This window comes from Coregonus clupeaformis, chromosome 6 (assembly GCF_020615455.1).
Source record: "Coregonus clupeaformis isolate EN_2021a chromosome 6, ASM2061545v1, whole genome shotgun sequence".
NCBI classification, from domain to species: Eukaryota; Metazoa; Chordata; class Actinopteri; order Salmoniformes; family Salmonidae; genus Coregonus; species Coregonus clupeaformis.
Window position 1 is genome coordinate 38471247 of NC_059197.1, and position 19104 is coordinate 38490350.

The 19104-nt window shown below is 46.1% G+C and overlaps 1 protein-coding gene across 1 annotated transcript; it reads right to left on the minus strand.

The window, feature by feature from the left end:
- Positions 1–819: 819 nt before the first annotated feature.
- LOC121568165 (vitronectin-like) lies at positions 820–17952 on the minus strand. Its single transcript, XM_045216837.1, is given in 12 exon segments — positions 820–1166; positions 1298–1736; positions 5391–5707; positions 9131–9283; positions 13814–13970; positions 15656–15658; positions 15727–15863; positions 16595–16997; positions 17042–17081; positions 17147–17252; positions 17486–17605; positions 17842–17952. Coding segments are annotated over 12 exon segments (2058 nt in total). The 5' UTR covers positions 17900–17952; the 3' UTR covers positions 820–1041.
- Between the last annotated feature and the right edge of the window lie 1152 nt (positions 17953–19104).

The following is a 19104-nucleotide window of genomic DNA, read 5'->3' on the forward strand; positions in this document are numbered from 1 at the left end:
GCTGAACCTCGGCAAGACGGAGCTGCTCTTCCTCCCGGGGAAGGACTGCCCGTTCCATGATCTCGCCATCACGGTTGACAACTCCGTTGTGTCCTCCTCCCAGAGTGCAAAGAGCCTTGGTGTGATCCTGGACAACACCCTGTCGTTCTCCGCTAACATCAAGGCGGTGACCCGATCCTGTAGGTTCATGCTCTACAATATTCGGAGAGTACGACCCTGCCTTACACAGGAAGCGGCACAGGTCCTAATCCAGGCACTTGTCATCTCCCGTCTGGATTACTGCAACTCGCTGTTGGCTGGGCTCCCTGCCTGTGCCATTAAACCCCTACAACTCATCCAGAATGCCGCAGCCCGTCTGGTGTTCAACCTTCCCAAGTTCTCTCACGTCACCCCGCTCCTCCGCACACTCCACTGGCTTCCAGTTGAAGCTTGCATCTGCTACAAGACCATGGTGCTTGCCTACAGAGCTGTGAGGGGAACGGCACCTCCGTACCTTCAGGCTCTCATCTGTCCCTACACCCAAACGAGGGCATTGCGTTCATCCACCTCTGGCCTGCTGGCCCCCCTACCTCTGCGGAAGCACAGTTCCCGCTCAGCCCAGTCAAAACTTTTCGCTGCTCTGGCACCCCAATGGTGGAACAAGCTCCCTCACGACGCCAGGACAGCGGAGTCACTCACCACCTTCCGGAGACACTTGAAACCCCACCTCTTTAAGGAATACCTGGGATAGGATAAAGTAATCCTTCTACCCCCCTTACCCCACCCCAAAGAAAGAAAAAAAAAAACATATTGTAAAGTGGTTATCCCACTGGCTATAAGGTGAATGCACCAATTTGTAAGTCGCTCTGGATAAGAGCGTCTGCTAAATGACGTAAATGTAAATGTAAATATAAGCATTCCAGGTACAAACAGAAATGTCCTCACATCAGAACATTTTTGTGAAGTGATTGTTCAAATTATCTAGCTTCAAATTACTGTCTATTTGAGTCTTTGATGTACATGCTTTACATACTGCATATGTTTCTTTATCCAGTTGTGAAACTATTTCTTCTCTGCCCCCAGGTGTTTTTCAGGGCAGCCCAGCCAGTACTTGCCGATGGACCTGGGGTAAGGAGGGCTGGCTGGGTCCACTTTCTTGGTCTTCAGATCCACTCTGTAGTATTTATCTGGAAAACAATTACAGAGAATATATCTGGTGGATTTCAAGTTGTTCTGTGCCCTTAGGGTGTGTGTGTGTTTAATGGGGGGCTAGGTTAAAAAGCAAAATGCAAAAGCACAATAAAGTGTCCTTCCTGACCTCCCTTGAAGAAGTAGACGCTCTGCACTGGTTGGCCTTTGTTGACAAACTCCCAGTAGGCACTTTCGTCAGCGTTGAATCTGGAGTTATAGTTGTATCCATCTCTTCTCCTGTCCTGTTCGTCCCTCCTCCTATCCTGGTCATCCCTCCTTCTATCTCTGTCTCTGTCTTCGTCCCTAGCATCCGTCCGGCGCATGTCCCACCCTCCAAACATCCCCTCTATAGCCATCCCCGTCTCCGCCAGATTCCGACCGAGATCCATCTCCCTCTCAGCGAATCCTTTCTCCATATCCATCCACTTCTCTGCGAACGCCTGCCCCATAGCCATTTCCGTCCCGGCACCCCAGTAAGACTGGTGTCTATTTCTGCGTCGGCCCCACTGCTGGTCCCACTGCTGTCCATTTTGTTGCCCTTGTTGTCCATAGTGGCTAGCTTTGCACTTGGCTAGCTAACAGTAGCTGCTAGGGGTAAGTCATAACCTACATTTGTGTTTTGTTTTTTACATATTGATAGCCCGAGTCGTTCAAGGAATTTGGGACATGGGTGACTAGTTAACGTTAGTTTGGCTCTCTCTGTGTGTTCGTGCCGTGAAAGGAGGGGTTCTTCTTTGTCTGAAAGCAATGGCTAGCTAGTTTGCTAACTATTCTAGCTAACTAACTGGCTGAATAAGTTGACGACGGACTCGCTCAAGCTGTCGGGACTAACCCACAACGTTAGACACGGACACGAACGATCTGCTTGCGTGTTGATACACTGGTGGTTTGTTGTGGCAGAGTATTGGCGCTAAACCGTGTTGCTGGAGTCCGGCATGCTAGCTGGCTGTGGCGTCATATGACTTGATGCCCGGACGATTTTCACGGAATAATACTGCACCTAGTTAGCTAGCTGAATAAACTGAGTTAGTCTATTCCTAGAAACATTGAACCGCTGTAGTTTACAACAATTATAGTTTCTGAGGTGGAAGTTGGGAGAGTTATATTTGGGAGTTGTGCTGAGGGAGGCCCCGCTCTCTCCTTTCCCAGATGTTTAGTTCATTTCATTCCGATCTCCTCTGCATTATTGTAGCCATTTGCTGCAGCCTGTCAACTATGCCTCTGCCTATCCCTGTTCTCTCCTCTCCGCACAGGCTACACAAACGCCTCACACCGCGTGGCTGCTGCCTCTCTAACCTGGTGGTCCCTGCACGCACCACCCACCTGGAGTTCCAGGTCTCAGGCAGCCTCTGGAACTGCCGTTCTGCTGCCAACAAGGCAGACTTCATCCCAGCCTATGCTACCCTCCAGTCCCTCGACTTCTTGGCGCTGACGGAAACATGGATTACCACTGAAAACACTGCTACTCCTACTGCTCTCTCCTCGTCTGACCATGTGTTCTCGCATACCCCGAGAGCATCTGGTCAGCGGGGTGGTGGCACAGGAATCCTCATCTCTCCCAAGTGGACATTCTCAATTTTTCCCCCTAACCCATCTGTCTATCTCCTCATTTGAATTCCATGCTGTCACAGTCACTAGCCCATTTAAGCTTAATATCCTTGTCATCTATCGCCCTCCAGGTTCCCTTGGAGAGTTCATCAATGAGCTTGACGCCTTGATAAGTTCCTTTCCTGAGGATGGCTCACCTCTCACAGTTCTGGGGGATTTCAACCTCCCTACGTCAACATTTGACTCATTTCTCTCTGCCTCCTTCTTTCCACTCCTCTCCTCTTTTGACCTCACCCTCTCACCGTCCCCCCCTACTCACAAGGCAGGCAATACGCTTGACCTCATCTTTATTAGATGCTGTTCTTCTACTAATCTCACTGCAACTCCCCTCCATGTCTCCGACCACTACTTTGTATCCTTTTCTCTCTCGCTCTCCTCCAACACTACTCACTCTGCCCCTACACAGATGGTAATGCGCCGTCGCAACCTTCGCTCTCTCTCTCCCGCTACTCTCTCCTCTTCCATCCTATCATCTCTTCCCTCTGCTCATCCTTCTCCCTCCAATCTCCTGATTCTGCCTCCTCAACCCTCCTCTCCTCCCTTTCTGCATCCTTTGACTCTCTATGTCCCCTATCCTCCCGGCCGGCTCGGTCCTCCCCTCCAGCTCCGTGGCTTGATGACTCATTGCGAGCTCACAGAACAGAGCTCCGGGCAGCTGAGCGGAAATGGAAGAAAACTAGACTCCCTGCGGACCTGGCATCTTTTCACTCCCTCCTCTCTACATTTTCTTCATCTGTTTCTGCTGCTAAGGCCACTTTCTACCACGCTAAATTCCAAGCATCTGCCTCTAACCCTAGGAAGCTCTTTGCCACATTCTCCTCCCTGCTGAATCCCCCCCTCCTCCCTCTCTGTGGATGACTTCGTCAACCACTTTGAAAAAGAAGGTTGACGACATCCGATCCTCGTTTGTTAAGTCAAATGACACTGCTGGTCCTGCTCACACTGCCCTACCCTATGCTTTGACTTCTTTCTCCCCTCTCTCTCCAGATAAAATCTTGCGACTTGTGACTGCAGGCCGCCCAACAACCTGCCCGCTTGACCCTATCCCCTCCTCTCTTCTCCAGACCATCTCCAGTGACCTTCTCCCCTACCTCACCTCGCTGATCAACTCATCCTTGACCGCTGGCTATGTCCCTTCCGTCTTCAAGAGAGCGAGAGTTGCACCCCTTCTCAGAAAACCAACACTCGATCCCTCTGATGTCAACAACTACAGACCAGTATCCCTTCTTTCTTTTCTCTCCAAAACTATTGAGCGTGCCGTCTTTAGCCAACTCTCTTGCTATCTCTCTCAGAATGACCTTCTTGATCCAAACCAGTCAGGTTTCAGGACTGGTCATTCAACTGAGACTGCTCTTCTCTGTGTCACGGAGGCTCTCCGCACTGCTAAAGCTAACTCTCTCTCCTCTGCTCTTGTCCTTCTAGACCTGTCTGCTGCCTTTGATACTGTGAACCATCAGATCCTCCTCTCCACCCTCTCCGAGCTGGGCATCTCCGGCGCGGCTCACTCTTGGATTGCGTCCCTACCTGACTGGTCGCTCCTACCAAGTGGCGTGGCGAGAAGCTGTCTCCGCACCACGTGCTCTCACCACTGGTGTCCCCCAGGGCTCAGTTCTAGGCCCTCTCCTATTCTCGCTATACACCAAGTCACTTGGCTCTGTCATATCCTCACATGGCCTCTCCTATCATTGCTACGCTGACGACACACAACTAATCTTCTCCTTTCCCCCTTCTGACAACCAGGTGGCGAATCGCATCTCTGCATGTCTGGCAGACATATCAGTATGGATGACGGATCACCACCTCAAGCTGAACCTTGGCAAGACGGAGCTGCTCTTCCTCCCGGGGAAGGACTGCCTGTTCCATGATCTCGCCATCACGGTTGACAACTCTGTTGTGTCCTCCTCCCAGAGTGCGAAGAGCCTTGGCGTGACCCTGGACAACACCCTGTCGTTCTCCGCTAACATCAAGGCGGTGACCCGATCCTGTAGGTTCATGCTCTACAACATTCGGAGAGTACGACCCTGCCTTACACAGGAAGCGGCACAGGTCCTAATCCAGGCACTTGTCATCTCCCGTCTGGATTACTGCAACTCGCTGTTGGCTGGGCTCCCTGCCTGTGCCATTAAACCCCTACAACTCATCCAGAATGCCGCAGCCCGTCTGGTGTTCAACCTTCCCAAGTTCTCTCACGTCACCCCCCTCCTCCGCACACTCCACTGGCTTCCAGTTGAAGCTCGCATCTGTTACAAGACCATGGTGCTTGCCTATGGAGCTGTGAGGGGAACGGCACCTCCGTACCTTCAGGCTCTGATCAGTCCCTACACCCAAACGAGGGCATTGCGTTCATCCACCTCTGGCCTGCTGGCTCCCCTTCCTCTGCGGAAGCATAGTTCCCTTTCAGCCCAGTCAAAACTGTTCGCTGCTCTGGCACCCCAATGGTGGAACAAGCTCCCTCACGACGCCACCTTCCGGAGACATTTGAAACCCCACCTCTTTAAGGAATACCTGGGATAGGATAAAGTAATCCTTCTACCCCTCCCTTACCCCAACCCACACCCCCCCCAAAAAAAAAAAACATTGTAAAGTGGTTATCCCACTGGCTATAAGGTGAATGCACCAATTTGTAAGTCGCTCTGGATAAGAGCGTCTGCTAAATGACGTAAATGTAAATGTAAATATTGTTGTCCATATTGCTGTCCATTTTGCTGATCCTGTTGGCCATACTGTTTGCGATACTGCCCCCACTGTTGGTCCCATGGCTGGCGCCTCCCGTCGTTGCGGTCCCGTAAAGGGGGTAAAGGTGGGGACAGGGGTGCGGCCAGTGGCCTGGGGGTGATGTAGAGTCTGCCTGTCATAACAGCGTCCACTGGGGCCTTGATGCCGATCCAGTCCTTGTTGATGAACCGATGCCCACCATGGTGGTTGGGGACTGCGGGAGAGAGAACGACAGATGAGATGTAGGATCAGTGGCGGCTGGTGTGAAAAATATTCTCGGTGGGGCTGTGCCATCTTTTTTCCTGTAACCATCGCGATATATTTTAACACAAACTGCAGGACAGCAGTGCTCAGTGAAACATTCAGTAATTATTTAATGCCAATATTAAAAAGTTGAGGCATTCTTACACAAAAACATATTACACAAACCCAAGCCTTTCATTTGCATTTAAAGTGAACTTTTCACCATTGGTAGTAAACAGGCAACGCAACAGGCATGCTGTCAGAACAGAGTGGAAAGTGGACAATAACAATGAAATTATTATAAAGTTTATAGGAAATCTTACACTGTATGAAAGGATGTATAATATAGAAATGGATATCAAGTGGATGAACTCAAACCTTTGACTGGAAGAATAGCATACAGTATTTTATGATCATACTAAATGTGACTAATTGTTAATGTGCTCCAGAACTGCAACAATTAATTGATACAAAACAACATATATACAGTAATATTAGCAAAGACACTATTAAGACTTTCTAGAGTACCATATATAACTGGATTTTTTATGCTAAGGTCAACTATATACAAAGAAACATGCGGCCAGAGCTGCTCTGTGTGTGTGTGTCTGTCATCTTATTTGTACAGGAATTTTGCCCGTCTGTCCTTCTGAGTGGCAAACCTCTCAATGACCCTTTGATTAAAGTCAGGAATGTCCCTGACAAGTTTCTTCTCCATGGAGAGCATGGCCAGAGCGTTCAGGCGATCCTGTGTCATGCTGTTTCTCAGGAAGGTCTTGATCCTTTTCAGTGTAGAGAAGCACCTTTCTGACTCAGCAGTTGTCATGGGTGTGGTGATGAGGATCTTGAGGAGGCTGGCAGTCTCTGTGAAAGTGCTCTGAAGGTTGTTCTCCATGAAGAACTGGTACAGGGGCACTGCACCACTACAAGCCTTGAACTCACTGTTCTCATAGATGAGGGACAGTTTGGTTTTGAGCTTGGCCTTGTTCAACATGGGGTACGCCTCCACGGTTGTTTCAAGCGCTGTATCGGGGAACTTCACACTGTGTTGTGGGAACAACTCTCCGTGCAATAGTGTTGCGCTGATGAGGTGCTGGGTGAAGGAGAACCTCTCTTTGGCATGACTCAGGATGGTATCACATACCTGTAAAAGATACATCATCAGCTTTAATTTGCAATTAAGCTATTTTGATGCAAGTGATCCTGACTGACACATGCCTATGTCCAACTCAAGTATATGATTACCAAGGTGCTGATTGTTTCAGGGTTTTGGCTACATACTACCAGGCCTGAAAAAAGTTCTAGGTGGGAAACACTGACAATTACATCACAACTTACCCCTCTATAGCCAACCTCTGTTGTTCTCCCGGGTCCCAGCATCCTCCGTCGCTTGATGGGCTGTTGCTGCTCGTCAGATGCGCTGTCCCCACACAAAGAGGGAATTGAGGCCCTGGGTCCAAAAATAAAGTTTAATTTGATAACTTGCAATCAGACTTCTTAACTCACTGTAATTCCCCCTCAACACACAACCAGTGACTTATATATATATATATAGACAGACAGACAGACAGACAGACAGACAGACAGTGTGTATATACACACAAACTATGTCTAGTAACTGCTTTTAACCTGTGATGTACATAATTAACTGATGTTATTACGTTTTAAAGCCTTTTTTCTATTACATTTGTGAGAGGGATGCAACATAATTTTGTTCTGCTGTTCACTTAGCAATAAAGTTAATATTCAATAACAACTAGGCCTCTTCTAGAAATTGACCTGGTGGACACCTGAATAATTATTACAAACTGTGTAGTACTTTCCTGCATTATTATCAACGTCTGATTGTGTCTTCTCTTTCCTTTTAAAATACTAAAACAAATATAATTGTGACGGCTCTATGATAATCACTCACACAAGCACCAACTGGCAGTGGGTGGAAACGTCAGTCGTCTCCGTCAGCTTGAATGGCGATAAAATCAGCACTCTTTACTTCCTCCAGGATGTAATCCTTAAGCATTGACAGCATACAGTCCAACAGCTCGTTCTGTATCGTCTTTGACGTGCCCTTAAAAACGGTAGCTGTCTTCAGGTGCTCCTCCAGCACACTGTCGAGGGAGGCAACAAAATCCACTAAGCCCCGGAAAATGCCGGGGTGTTGCCTGAGGAGTCAGTCTCCTCGTGCCCACGCAAGGCCAACTCCAAAAGCCCCACAGAACTTCACACAATCGATAATTTTGGATAGAATGTGCCTGTTTTTATCCACCTCCTCATTGTGTTTCCTCACCGCAATCCTGTGGCCGTCATCCAGCTGCGTAGCAATGTTCACCCTTCCTAATACAGCTAGCTTTACAGAGTTGTCCATGTGTGCCCTGGTGTTCTCATGTTTCTTTACCTTCTCTGACAGGTGCTTCATATCCCTCACTCCGGTACCTGTCCATGCTGAATCTGACCCCGCTGTTTAAAAAGCAAGCACGGAAAGCAAAATAAAGCATTAGCATCAGTGCACCCAGCTAGCCAAGCCTTCCTGGTGTACCAGCTACGGGAGAAGCCGCGCATATACTGCTTCCCTTTCTCGCTAGCCTGCTGTCTGATTGAGAGGTCAGGTTGATCTGGGCCCAGCTCTTTCACCCGAATTTCTCTGACAAAGTTCTCCTCTCAAACGGATCTTGGAGGAGAGATTTCACCGAAGTTAGGGTTGGGTCTTGAGGAGTAACGCTTATGCGTGCCATTGTTGTCTAGTAAAATGGCGTCACTGGACCCCGGTCCTTATTTTATCAGGGGCGAGCTTGGGAGTAAAATAATCGCCTCCTTGGATTCGATTTAAGATCGCTTATTGACTACATTTTATGTCATACATTCATATCTTAAATTAGCAATTGGCTTAACGCTACGTGAGACCCGCCTCCTCGGGGCACTTTCTGTATCGCCCAGAGCTGACGAGGCGTTTGACAGGCAGAGGAAAGGTTGCGAATATGATTTTCTATCATATCTTACACATATTACTGTGTGCATTCCATATTTCAAACACACAAATATTGACATACTGATGTTTTTATTATTATTATTATTATTTTTATTTTTTATTTTTTAAAATAATTTTATTTAAGGCGGCGCGCGCTAGCGCCCTCTATCGGCCAGCCGCCACTGTGTAGGATTAGATGGTGGGGCCTAGCTTTAAAACTATTCTTGTTTGTTAAGCAACCATTTTCTTAAAGTAAACATTGTGCCATTAATGATTCCTTATATCCTCTTTCTTCACCTCTTCAATATGCATTGGATGAGAAGGTCCGCAGGTAAGAGAATTGGATCTTCTTCTCCAATGCGTTTTGAGAAGGAGGAATGGAAAGAGGACACAAGAAAATATCATTGAGAAAGAGCTACAGCCTCTTACTGCCTCTGAAGAGCATGTTGAAGAGTTCCTCCCAGTTGTTGTGGTAGATGTCAGTGTAGGCTGTGAACAGAGCAGAGGGAGACCCAGCTGATGTCTTGATACACTCCTCATGTGATGGCTGGTGCTTGAACTCATACTGGTAGTACTGGTCACCTGGGAACACAGACAAACAACTGGTCTGTTAACAAAACAGATTAGAATGGCGCCGGAGGAGATGGCTGCCGTTTTACTGGCTCCTAACCAATTTTGCTATTGTGTGTGTTTTTTCGCGTTAATTGTTACTTATTTTGTACATAATATTTCTGCCACTGTCCCTTATGACCGAAAAGAACTACTGGATATCAGGACAGCGATTACTCACCTCTTACTGGACAAAGATTTTTTCTTTAACGAGTCGGACACTAAGGATTTTCTTCAGACATCTGACAAGGCCCAAATCCCCGTCATTCGCATGAGTAAGGATCCGACGGCGAGTGGGTAATCTGCCTCTACCATCAGTCCAATTAGCCAATGTACAATCATTGGATAACAAAATAGATGAACTATGATCACGGATATCCTACCAATAGGACATTAAAAACTGTAATATCTTATGTTTCACCGAGTCGTGGCTGAACGACGACATGGATAACATTCAGCTGGCGGGATATATGCTGCATCGGCAAGATAGAACAGCTGCCTCCGGTAAGACAAGGGATGGCGGTCTGTGTATATTTGTAAACAACAGCTGGTGCACGAAATCTAATATTAAGGAAGTCTCAAGGTTTTGCTCGCCTGAGGTAGAGTATCTCATGATAAGCTGTAGACACACTATTTACCAAGAGAGTTTTCATCTATATTTTTGATAGCTGTCTATTTACCACCACAAACCGATGCTGGCACTAAGATCACACTCAATGAGCTGTACAAGGCCTTAAGCAAACAGGAAAACGCTCATCCAGAGGCACCGCTCCTAGTGGCCGGAGACTTTAATGCAGGGAAACTTAAATCCGTTTTTACCTCATTTCTACCAGCATGTTAAATGTGCAACCAAAGGAAAATAATACTCTAGACCACCTTTACTCCACACACAGAGATGCGTACAAAGCTCTCCCTCGCCCTGCATTTGGCAAATCTGACCATAACTATATCCTCCTGATTCTTGCTTACAAGCAAAAACTAAAGCAGGAAGCACCAGGTACTCGGTCAATAAAGAAGTGGTCAGATGACGCGAATGCTAAGCTACAGGACTGTTTTGCTAGCACAGACTGGAATATGTTCCGGGATTCTTCTGATGGCATTGAGGAGTACACCACATCAGTCACTGGCTTCATCAATAAGTGCATCGATGAAGTTGTCCCCACAGTGACCGTATGTACATACCCCAACCAGAAGCCATGGATTACAGGCAACATACGCACTGAGCTAAAGGGTAGAGCTGCCGCTTTCAAGGAGCGGGACTCTAACCCAGACGCTTATAAGAAATCCTGTTTGCCCTCCGACGAACAATCAAACAGGCAACGCGTCAATACAGGATTAAGATTGAATCATACTACACCGGCTCCAACGCTCGTCAGATGTGGCAGGGCTTGCAAGCTTTTACAGACTACAAAGGGAAGCACAGCTGCAAGCTGCCCAGTGACACGAGCCTACCAGACGAGCTAAATTACTTATATGCTCACTTCGAGGCAAGCAACACTGAAGCATGCATGAGAGCATCAGCTGTTCCGGACGACTGTGTGATCACGCTCTCCATAGCTGATGTGAGTAAGACCTTTAAACAGGTCAACATTCACAAGGCCGCAGGGCCAGACGGATTACCAGGACATGTACTCCGAGCATGTGCTGACCAACTAGCTAGTGTCTTCACTGACATTTTCAACCTGTCCCTGACTGAGTCTGTAATACCAACATGTTTCAAGCAGACCACCATAGTCCCTGTGCCCAAGAATACTAAGGTAACCTGCTTAAATGACTACCGACCCGTAGCACTCACGTCTGTAGCCGTGAAGGCTGGTCATGAAGGCTTTGAAAGGCTGGTCATGGCTCACATCAACACCATTATCCCAGAAACCCTAGACCTACTCCAATTTGCATACCACCCCAACAGATCCACAGATGTGCAATCTCTATTGCACTCCACACTGCCCTTTCCCACCTGGACAAAAGGAACACCTACGTGAGAATGTTATTCATTGACTACAGCTCAGCGTTCAACACCATATTGCCCTCAAAGCTCATCACTAAGCTAAGGACCCTGGGACTAAACACCTCCCTCTGCAACTGGATCCTGGACTTCCTGGCGGGCCGCTCCCAGGTGGTAAGGGTAGGTAACAACACATCTGCCATGCTGATCCTAAACACGGGGGCCCCTCAGGGGTGCGTGCTCAGTCCCCTCTTGTACTCCCTGTTCACCCATGACTGCATGGCCAGACACTCCAACACCATCATTAAGTTTCCCGACGACAGTGGTAGGCCTGATCACCGACAACGATGAGACAGCCTATAGGGAGGAGGTCAGAGACCTGGCTGTGTGGTGCTAGGATAACAATCTCTCCCTCAACGTGATCAAGACAAAGGAGATGATTGTGGGCTACAGGAAAAAGAGGACCGAGCATGCTCGCATTCTCATCAACTGGGCTGTAGTGGAGCAGGTTGAGCGCTTCAAGTTCCTTGGTGTCCACATCACCAACAAACTATCATGGTCCAAACACACCAAGACAGTCGTGAAGAGGGCACGACAAACCTATTCCCCCTCAGGAGACTGAAAAGATTTGGCATAGGTCCTCAGATCCTCAAGATGTTCTACAGCTGCCCCATCGAGAGCATCCTGACTGGTTGCATCACTGCCTGGTATGGCAACTGCTCAGCCTCCGACCACAAGGCGCTACAGAAGGTAGTGCGTACGGCCCAGTACATCACTGGGGCCAAGCTTCCTGCCATCCAGGACCTCTATACCAGGCGGTGTCAGAGGAAGGCCCTAAAAATTGTCAAGACTCCAGCCACCCTAGTCATAGACTGTTCTCTCTGCTACCACACGGCAAGCGGTACTGGAGCGCCAAGTCTAGGTCCAAAAGGCTTCTTAACAGCTTCTACCCCCAAGCCATAAGACTCCTGAACAGCTAATCAAATGGCTACACGGACTAACTTGAAACCGTTTTTATAGTTTCAATATGTCCAAATTGTGTTTTTTTATCCTAATTGAACATTGTATGAATATTGTATGCATATTACTGTAAATATTGATCACATTCCTTGTACAGTGGGGTATATACAGTGGGGAAAAAAAGTATTTAGTCAGCCACCAATTGTGCATGTTCTCCCACTTAAAAAGATGAGAGAGGCCTGTAATTTTCATCATAGGTACACGTCAACTATGACAGACAAAATGAGGAAAAAAAATCCAGAAAATCACATTGTAGGATTTTTTATGAATTTATTTGCAAATTATGGTGGAAAAAAAGTATTTGGTCACGTACAAACAAGCAAGATTTCTGGCTCTCACAGACCTGTAACTTGGGGGTGGAAACATCATGCTTTGGGGCAGTTTTTCTGCAAAGGGACCAGGACGACTGATCCGTGTAAAGGAAAGAATGAATGGGGCCATGTATCGTGAGATTTTGAGTGAAAACCTCCTTCCATCAGCAAGGGCATTGAAGATGAAACGTGGCTGGGTCTTTCAGCATGACAATGATCCCAAACACACCGCCCGGGCAAGGAAGGAGTGGCTTCGTAAGAAGCATTTCAAGGTCCTGGAGTGGCCTAGCCAGTCTCCAGATCTCAACCCCATAGAAAATCTTTGGAGGGAGTTGAAAGTCCGTGTTGCCCAGCGACAGCCCCAAAACATCACTGCTCTAGAGGAGATCTGCATGGAGGAATGGGCCAAAATACCAGCAACAGTGTGTGAAAACCTTGTGAAGACTTACAGAAAACGTTTGACCTGTGTCATTGCCAACAAAGGGTATATAACAAAGTATTGAGAAACTTTTGTTATTGACCAAATACTTATTTTCCACCATAATTTGCAAATAAATTCATTAAAAATCCTACAATGTGATATTCTGGATTTTTCTTTCTCATTTTGTCTGTCATAGTTGACGTGTACCTATGATGAAAATTACAGGCCTTTCTCATCTTTTTAAGTGGGAGAACTTGCACAATTGGTGGCTGACTAAATACTTTTTTCCCCCACTGTATATGATCATATATTTTGATACATTGAATGTTAATATTGTGAACCTATATTATACATTTTTTACCTCCTGTTTCAGGAAGTGATGTCACTGAGTACTGCCCCTATATATGACCTTCCACCCCCACCTGGGATATGGATGCCTGATGAAGACCTAAGGGTTGAAACGTTGTTATAAATAAATATCACCTGGGAGTATGAGCAGCAGTGTACAGCGTCTTCCTTTCTGTTTTTCATGAATTTACCTATAACTCCAGCACCTGCGGAAAGTACCTGGATGTGCCTATGTTCTTCAGCTTTTGTATATTATCTATGCATAGTCACTTTAACTCTACCTACATGTACATATTACCTCCATTACCTCGACTAACCTGTGCCCCCGCACATTGACTCTGTACCGGTAGCCCCTGTATATTGCCTAGCTACTGTTATTTTACTGCTGGTCTTTAATTATTTGTTATTTTTATTTTTTTGTTATCAACTAATGTTCTTCATTTAAGATTTGGTGTGACCTTTGAAGAAGTAGACCTTCTCTTTGGCGTGGTGTCCAGGGGCTGCTATGGCGAAGGCTGCGTTCACGCCGTCTGGTATCTTCTCAAAGCCCACATTGATATCCCTGGGATAGTCCTCCTCCAGCACACCATCATCAAACCGCCAGTACTTGTTCCCCTGTTGGAGGATTTGCAATTTAAAAAAGATATACCGTACATGTCAAATGTTTGGACACACCTACTCATTCAAGGTTTTTCCTTTATTTTTACTATTTTTTACATTGTAGAATAATAGTGAAGACATCAAAACTATGAAATAACACATATGGAATCATGTAGTAACCAAAAAAGTGTTAAACAAATAGCCACCCTTTGTCTTGATGACAGCTTTGCACACTCTTGGCATTCTCTCAACCAGCTTCACCTGGAATGCTTTTCCAACAGTCTTGAAGGAGTTCCCACATTTGCTGAGCACTTGTTGGCTGCTTTTCCTTCACTCTACTGTCTGACTCATCCCAAACCATCTTAATTGGGTTGAGGTCGGGGGATTATGGATGCCAGGTCATCTGATGCAGCACTCCATCACTCTCCTTCTTGGTGAAATAGCCCTTACACAGCCTGGAGGTGTGTTGGGTCATTGTCCTGTTGAAAAACAAATGATAGTCCCACTAAACCCAAACCAGAAGGGACGGCGTATCACTGCAGAATGCTGTGGTAGCCATGCTGGTTAAGTGTGCCTTGAATTCTAAATAAATCACAGACAGTGTCACCAGCAAAGCAGCCCCACACCATAACACCTACTCCTCCATGCTTTACGGTGGGAACTACACATGTGGAGATCATCCGTTCTCACAAAGACACAGCGGTTTGAACCAATAATCTCAAATTTGGACTCCAGACCAAAGGACAAATTTCCACCGATCTAATGTCCATTGCTCGTGTTTCTTGGCCCAAGCAGGTCTCTTCTTCTTATTGGTGTCCTTTAGTAGTGGTTTCTTTGCAGCAATTTGACCATGAAGGCCTGATTCACACAGTCTCCTCTGAACAGTTGATGTTGAGATGTGTCTGTTACTTGAACTCTGTGAAGCATTTATTTGGGCTGCAATTTCTGAGGCTGGTAACTCTAATGAACTTATTCTCTGCTGCAGAGGTAACTCTGGGTCTTCCATTCCTGTGGCGGTCCTCATGAGAGCCAGTTTCATCATAGCGCTTGATGGTTTTTGCGACTGCACTTGAAGAAACTTTCAAAGTTCTTGAAATGTTCCATATTGACTGACCTTCTTGTCTTAAAGTAATGATGGACTGTCATTTCACTTTGCTTATTTGAGCTGTTCTTGCGATAATATGGACTTGGTCTTTTACCAAATAGGGCTATCTTCTGTATACCCCCCCTACCTTGTCACAACACAACTGATTGGCTCAAACCCATTACGAAATACATAAATTCCACAAATTAACTTTTAAGAAGGCTCATCTGTTAATTGAAATGCATTTCAGGTGACTACCTCATGAAGCTGGTTGAGAGAATGCCAAGAGTGTGCAAAGCTGTCATCAAGGCAAAGGGTGGCTATTTGAAGAATCTCAAATATAAAATTAGTTTAACACCTTTTTGGTTACTACATGATTCCATATGTGTTATTTCATGGTTCTGATGTCTTCACTATTATTCTACAATGTAAAAAATGTAAACATAAAGAAAAACCCTTGAATGAGTAGGTGTGTCCAAACTTTTGACTGAAAGTGTATTTGGAATGGATAAATGTAATGTATATCTGTGAAGTTGGCAATTTATAACAAATGTATTACATTTATAAAATGTACAATAAATACAAACAGCTAGATATATCATTTCCATCTACCAACCTTCTACCATCCTACCAACATTTCATCTTTAGTCTACCCTCTCTAGCCAGGGTATTCATCCCACCTTGAACATGTGGGTATGTCTTGCCCTGGCAGTTGATACGTGTGAAGGCAGCATCTATAGGTCCTCTGATACCCCAGATGTCCTGGATCAGTTTGGGGTAGCCGGGCATCACCGACTACTCATCCAGCTCAAAGAACCACTCCACTAGGAGAGGACCCAAAACAAACACATACATAGAGATACAGATCAACAGAACCTCTCCTTGTGTTTTTCTCTGACCCAATGACTCCCTTCACACCTATAAAGGTGACGGGGTAAGACCCATGAAGACCCTTACCTCTGAAGCTGACGGGGTAAGACCCATGAAGATGGGATGTAGCTCAGTTGAGAGAGCATGGCGTTTGCAACGCCAGGGTTGTGGGTTCGATTCCCACGGGGGGCCAGTATAAAAAAATATATATATATGTATTCACTAACTGTAAGTCGCTCTGGATAAGAGCGTCTGCTAAATGACGTAAATGTAAATGTAAATGTAAGACCCTTACCTCTGAAGGTGACGGGGTAAGACCCATGAAGACCCTTACCTCTGAAGCTGACGGGGTAAGACCCATGAAGACCCTTACCTCTGAAGGTGACGGAGTAAGACCCATGAAGACCCTTACCTATGAAGGTGACGGGGTAAGACCCATGAAGACCCTTACCTCTGAAGGTGACGGGGTAAGACCCATGAAGACCCTTACCCCTGAAGGTGACGGGGTAAGACCCATGAAGACCCTTACCTCTGAAGGTGACGGAGTAAGACCCATGAAGACCCTTACCTCTGAAGGTGACAGGGTAAGACCCATGAAGACCCTTACCTCTGAAGGTGATGGGGTAAGACCCATGAAGACCCATACCCCTGAAGGTGATGGGGTAAGACCCATGAAGTCCCTTACCTCTGAAGGCGTAGACAGAGCCATTCTTGAGCTGCATGAGGGAGTCCCAGGGCCTGCCGCTGCATGACTCAGCATTTGGTTCTACTACCGGAGCCTTGGTGGCCGTCACCACTTCCTCTGTGGTTGTCTCCACTTCCTCTGTGGTTGTCTTCACTTCCTCTGTGGTTGTATCCACTTCCGCTGTTGTGACTGGAGCTTCTGTTGTGACTGGTTCTGTTACTGTTGCTTTCTGGGAGACTGAGATTTTCTGTTGGATTGAGAGTGCCTGTGGGACTGATGGTGCGTCTGTGGCTTTAGCTGTCTCCGGGAGTGGGACTTCCACTGGGACCTGGCCTCTCTGTGGGCCTCTATCTGAGCCTCTACCTGCATGTGTGGCTAATGCTGCTTTGGTGGCTTTAGCTGCCTACGAGAGTGGGACTACCACTGGGACCTGGCCTCTCTGTGGGCCTCGAGCTGCGCCTCTAGCTGGCTCTGTGACTGGGGTTGTCTTTGTGGCAATTGTGGTAGGAGTAGGGGTGGTATTGGGTGTTCTGAAGTGTGTGGGTTGCCTACGTTGGCCCCATGAGGAGCTGGTCTTCAGGTTTGGTCGGGGAGACGGGCGTTGTAGGGGCAACTGGACCATAATCATCCTCTGCAAATTCAAAGGTGTCCCCACGTGCTAAAGGAAACAGAGGTCACATTAGATGAATCACACAATGAATTATAAGCACAATATGATGTGAATGTTGAACATATGCAACTCATCACCATGTTAATCAGTGGTGCATTATTCAATATGACCTTTAGAGGTTGTTAAAAGGGAAATCTGTAGCTTTTGTAACAATCAATATACGCACACACACACACACACACAAACACACACACACACACACACACACTCTCTCTTCTTACTTTTCATACGACAGGCGGTCTCATAGTCTGAGCAGCAGCTCTTGTAGTACCGACACATGGTGTCACACTGGCAATTCTTCTTGGAGTCGAAGCCATTCTCACAGCGGTCCATGCATGACTCTGACACACAAGGACAGCACAGAGAGGTAACTTATAAATGACCATGGAACAGCAAAAATGTTTGGGAATACTGCCACCAACTCCAATATACTGTCTCTAACTGAGTTTCCAAATGCTGTATCTTGAAATTCTTGAGTTCTCTTTCACCAGTAACAACTCAGTCAAACTTCAACCAAAATGTCACCACTACATTTTCAAGTCAACCTAGATTATATGTTTTTTAATGGTATACATACCCTCTGCAGCAAACACAGTAGCTAGCCCGGCTAGCAGGAGTATCAACCCGAGCCTCATGCTGTCTGTCTCTCTGCGTCTCTCTGGCTGTGTGACTGAGAGGACCCAGGGGATAGAGAACTGTGTGCTACTAATCAATGATCAATGCAATGCAGTGGCTACCAGTGTCATTCACCTCTACAGCATGTTTACTTAAACCTTGTTTTAACCTTATTTGAACCTTGTTTTTGTTGAAGCAATCAGTAAATAGTTTCATTCCAAAATCCTTTATATCAATTTTCAAAAATGTTGGTAAGTTAGCTTTTACCATGTAAAGAACTTATGAAACAGATTCAACCACAAAGACCAGGGAGGTTTTCCAATGCCTCACAAAGAAGGGCACCTATTGGTAGATGGGTAAAACATTTTTTAAAGCAGACATTGAATATCCCTTTGAGCATGGTGAAATTATTAATTACACTTTGGATGGTGTATCAATACACCCAGTCACTACAAAGATACAGGCGTCCTTCCTAACTCAGTTGCCGGAGAGGAAGGAAACCTCTCAGGGATTTCACCATGAAGCCAATGTTGACTTTAAAAAAGTTACAAAGTTGAATGCCTGTGATAGGAGAAAACTGAGGATGGATCAACAACATTGTAGTTACTCCACAATACTAACCAAAAGAGGGAAGTCTGTACAGTTTAAGAAATATTCAAAAACATGCATCCTGTTTGCAACAAAGCATTAAAGTAATACTGCAAAAAATGTGGCAAAGCAATTCACTTTTTGTCCTGATTACAAAGTGTTATGTTTGGGGCAAATCCAATACAACACATTACTGAGTACCACTCTCCATTTTTTCAAGCATAGTGGTGGCTGCATCATGTTATACAGTTGAAGTCGGAGGTTTACATACACTTAGGTTGGAGTCATTAAAACTCGTTTTTCAACCACTCCACAAATTTCTTGTTAACAAACTATAGTTTTGGCAAGTCGGTTAGGACATCTACTTTGTGCATGACACAAGTAATTTTTCAAACAATTGTTTACAGACAGATTAATTCACTTATAATTTACTGTATCACAATTCCAGTGGGTCAGAAGTTTACATACACTAAGTTGACTGTGCCTTTAAACAGCTTGGAAAATTCCAGAAAATGATGTCATGTCTTTAGAAGCTTCTGATAGGCTAATTGACATAATTTGAGTCAATTGGAGGTGTACCTGTGGATGTATTTCAAGGCCTACCTTCAAACTCAGTGGCTCTTTGCTTGACATCATG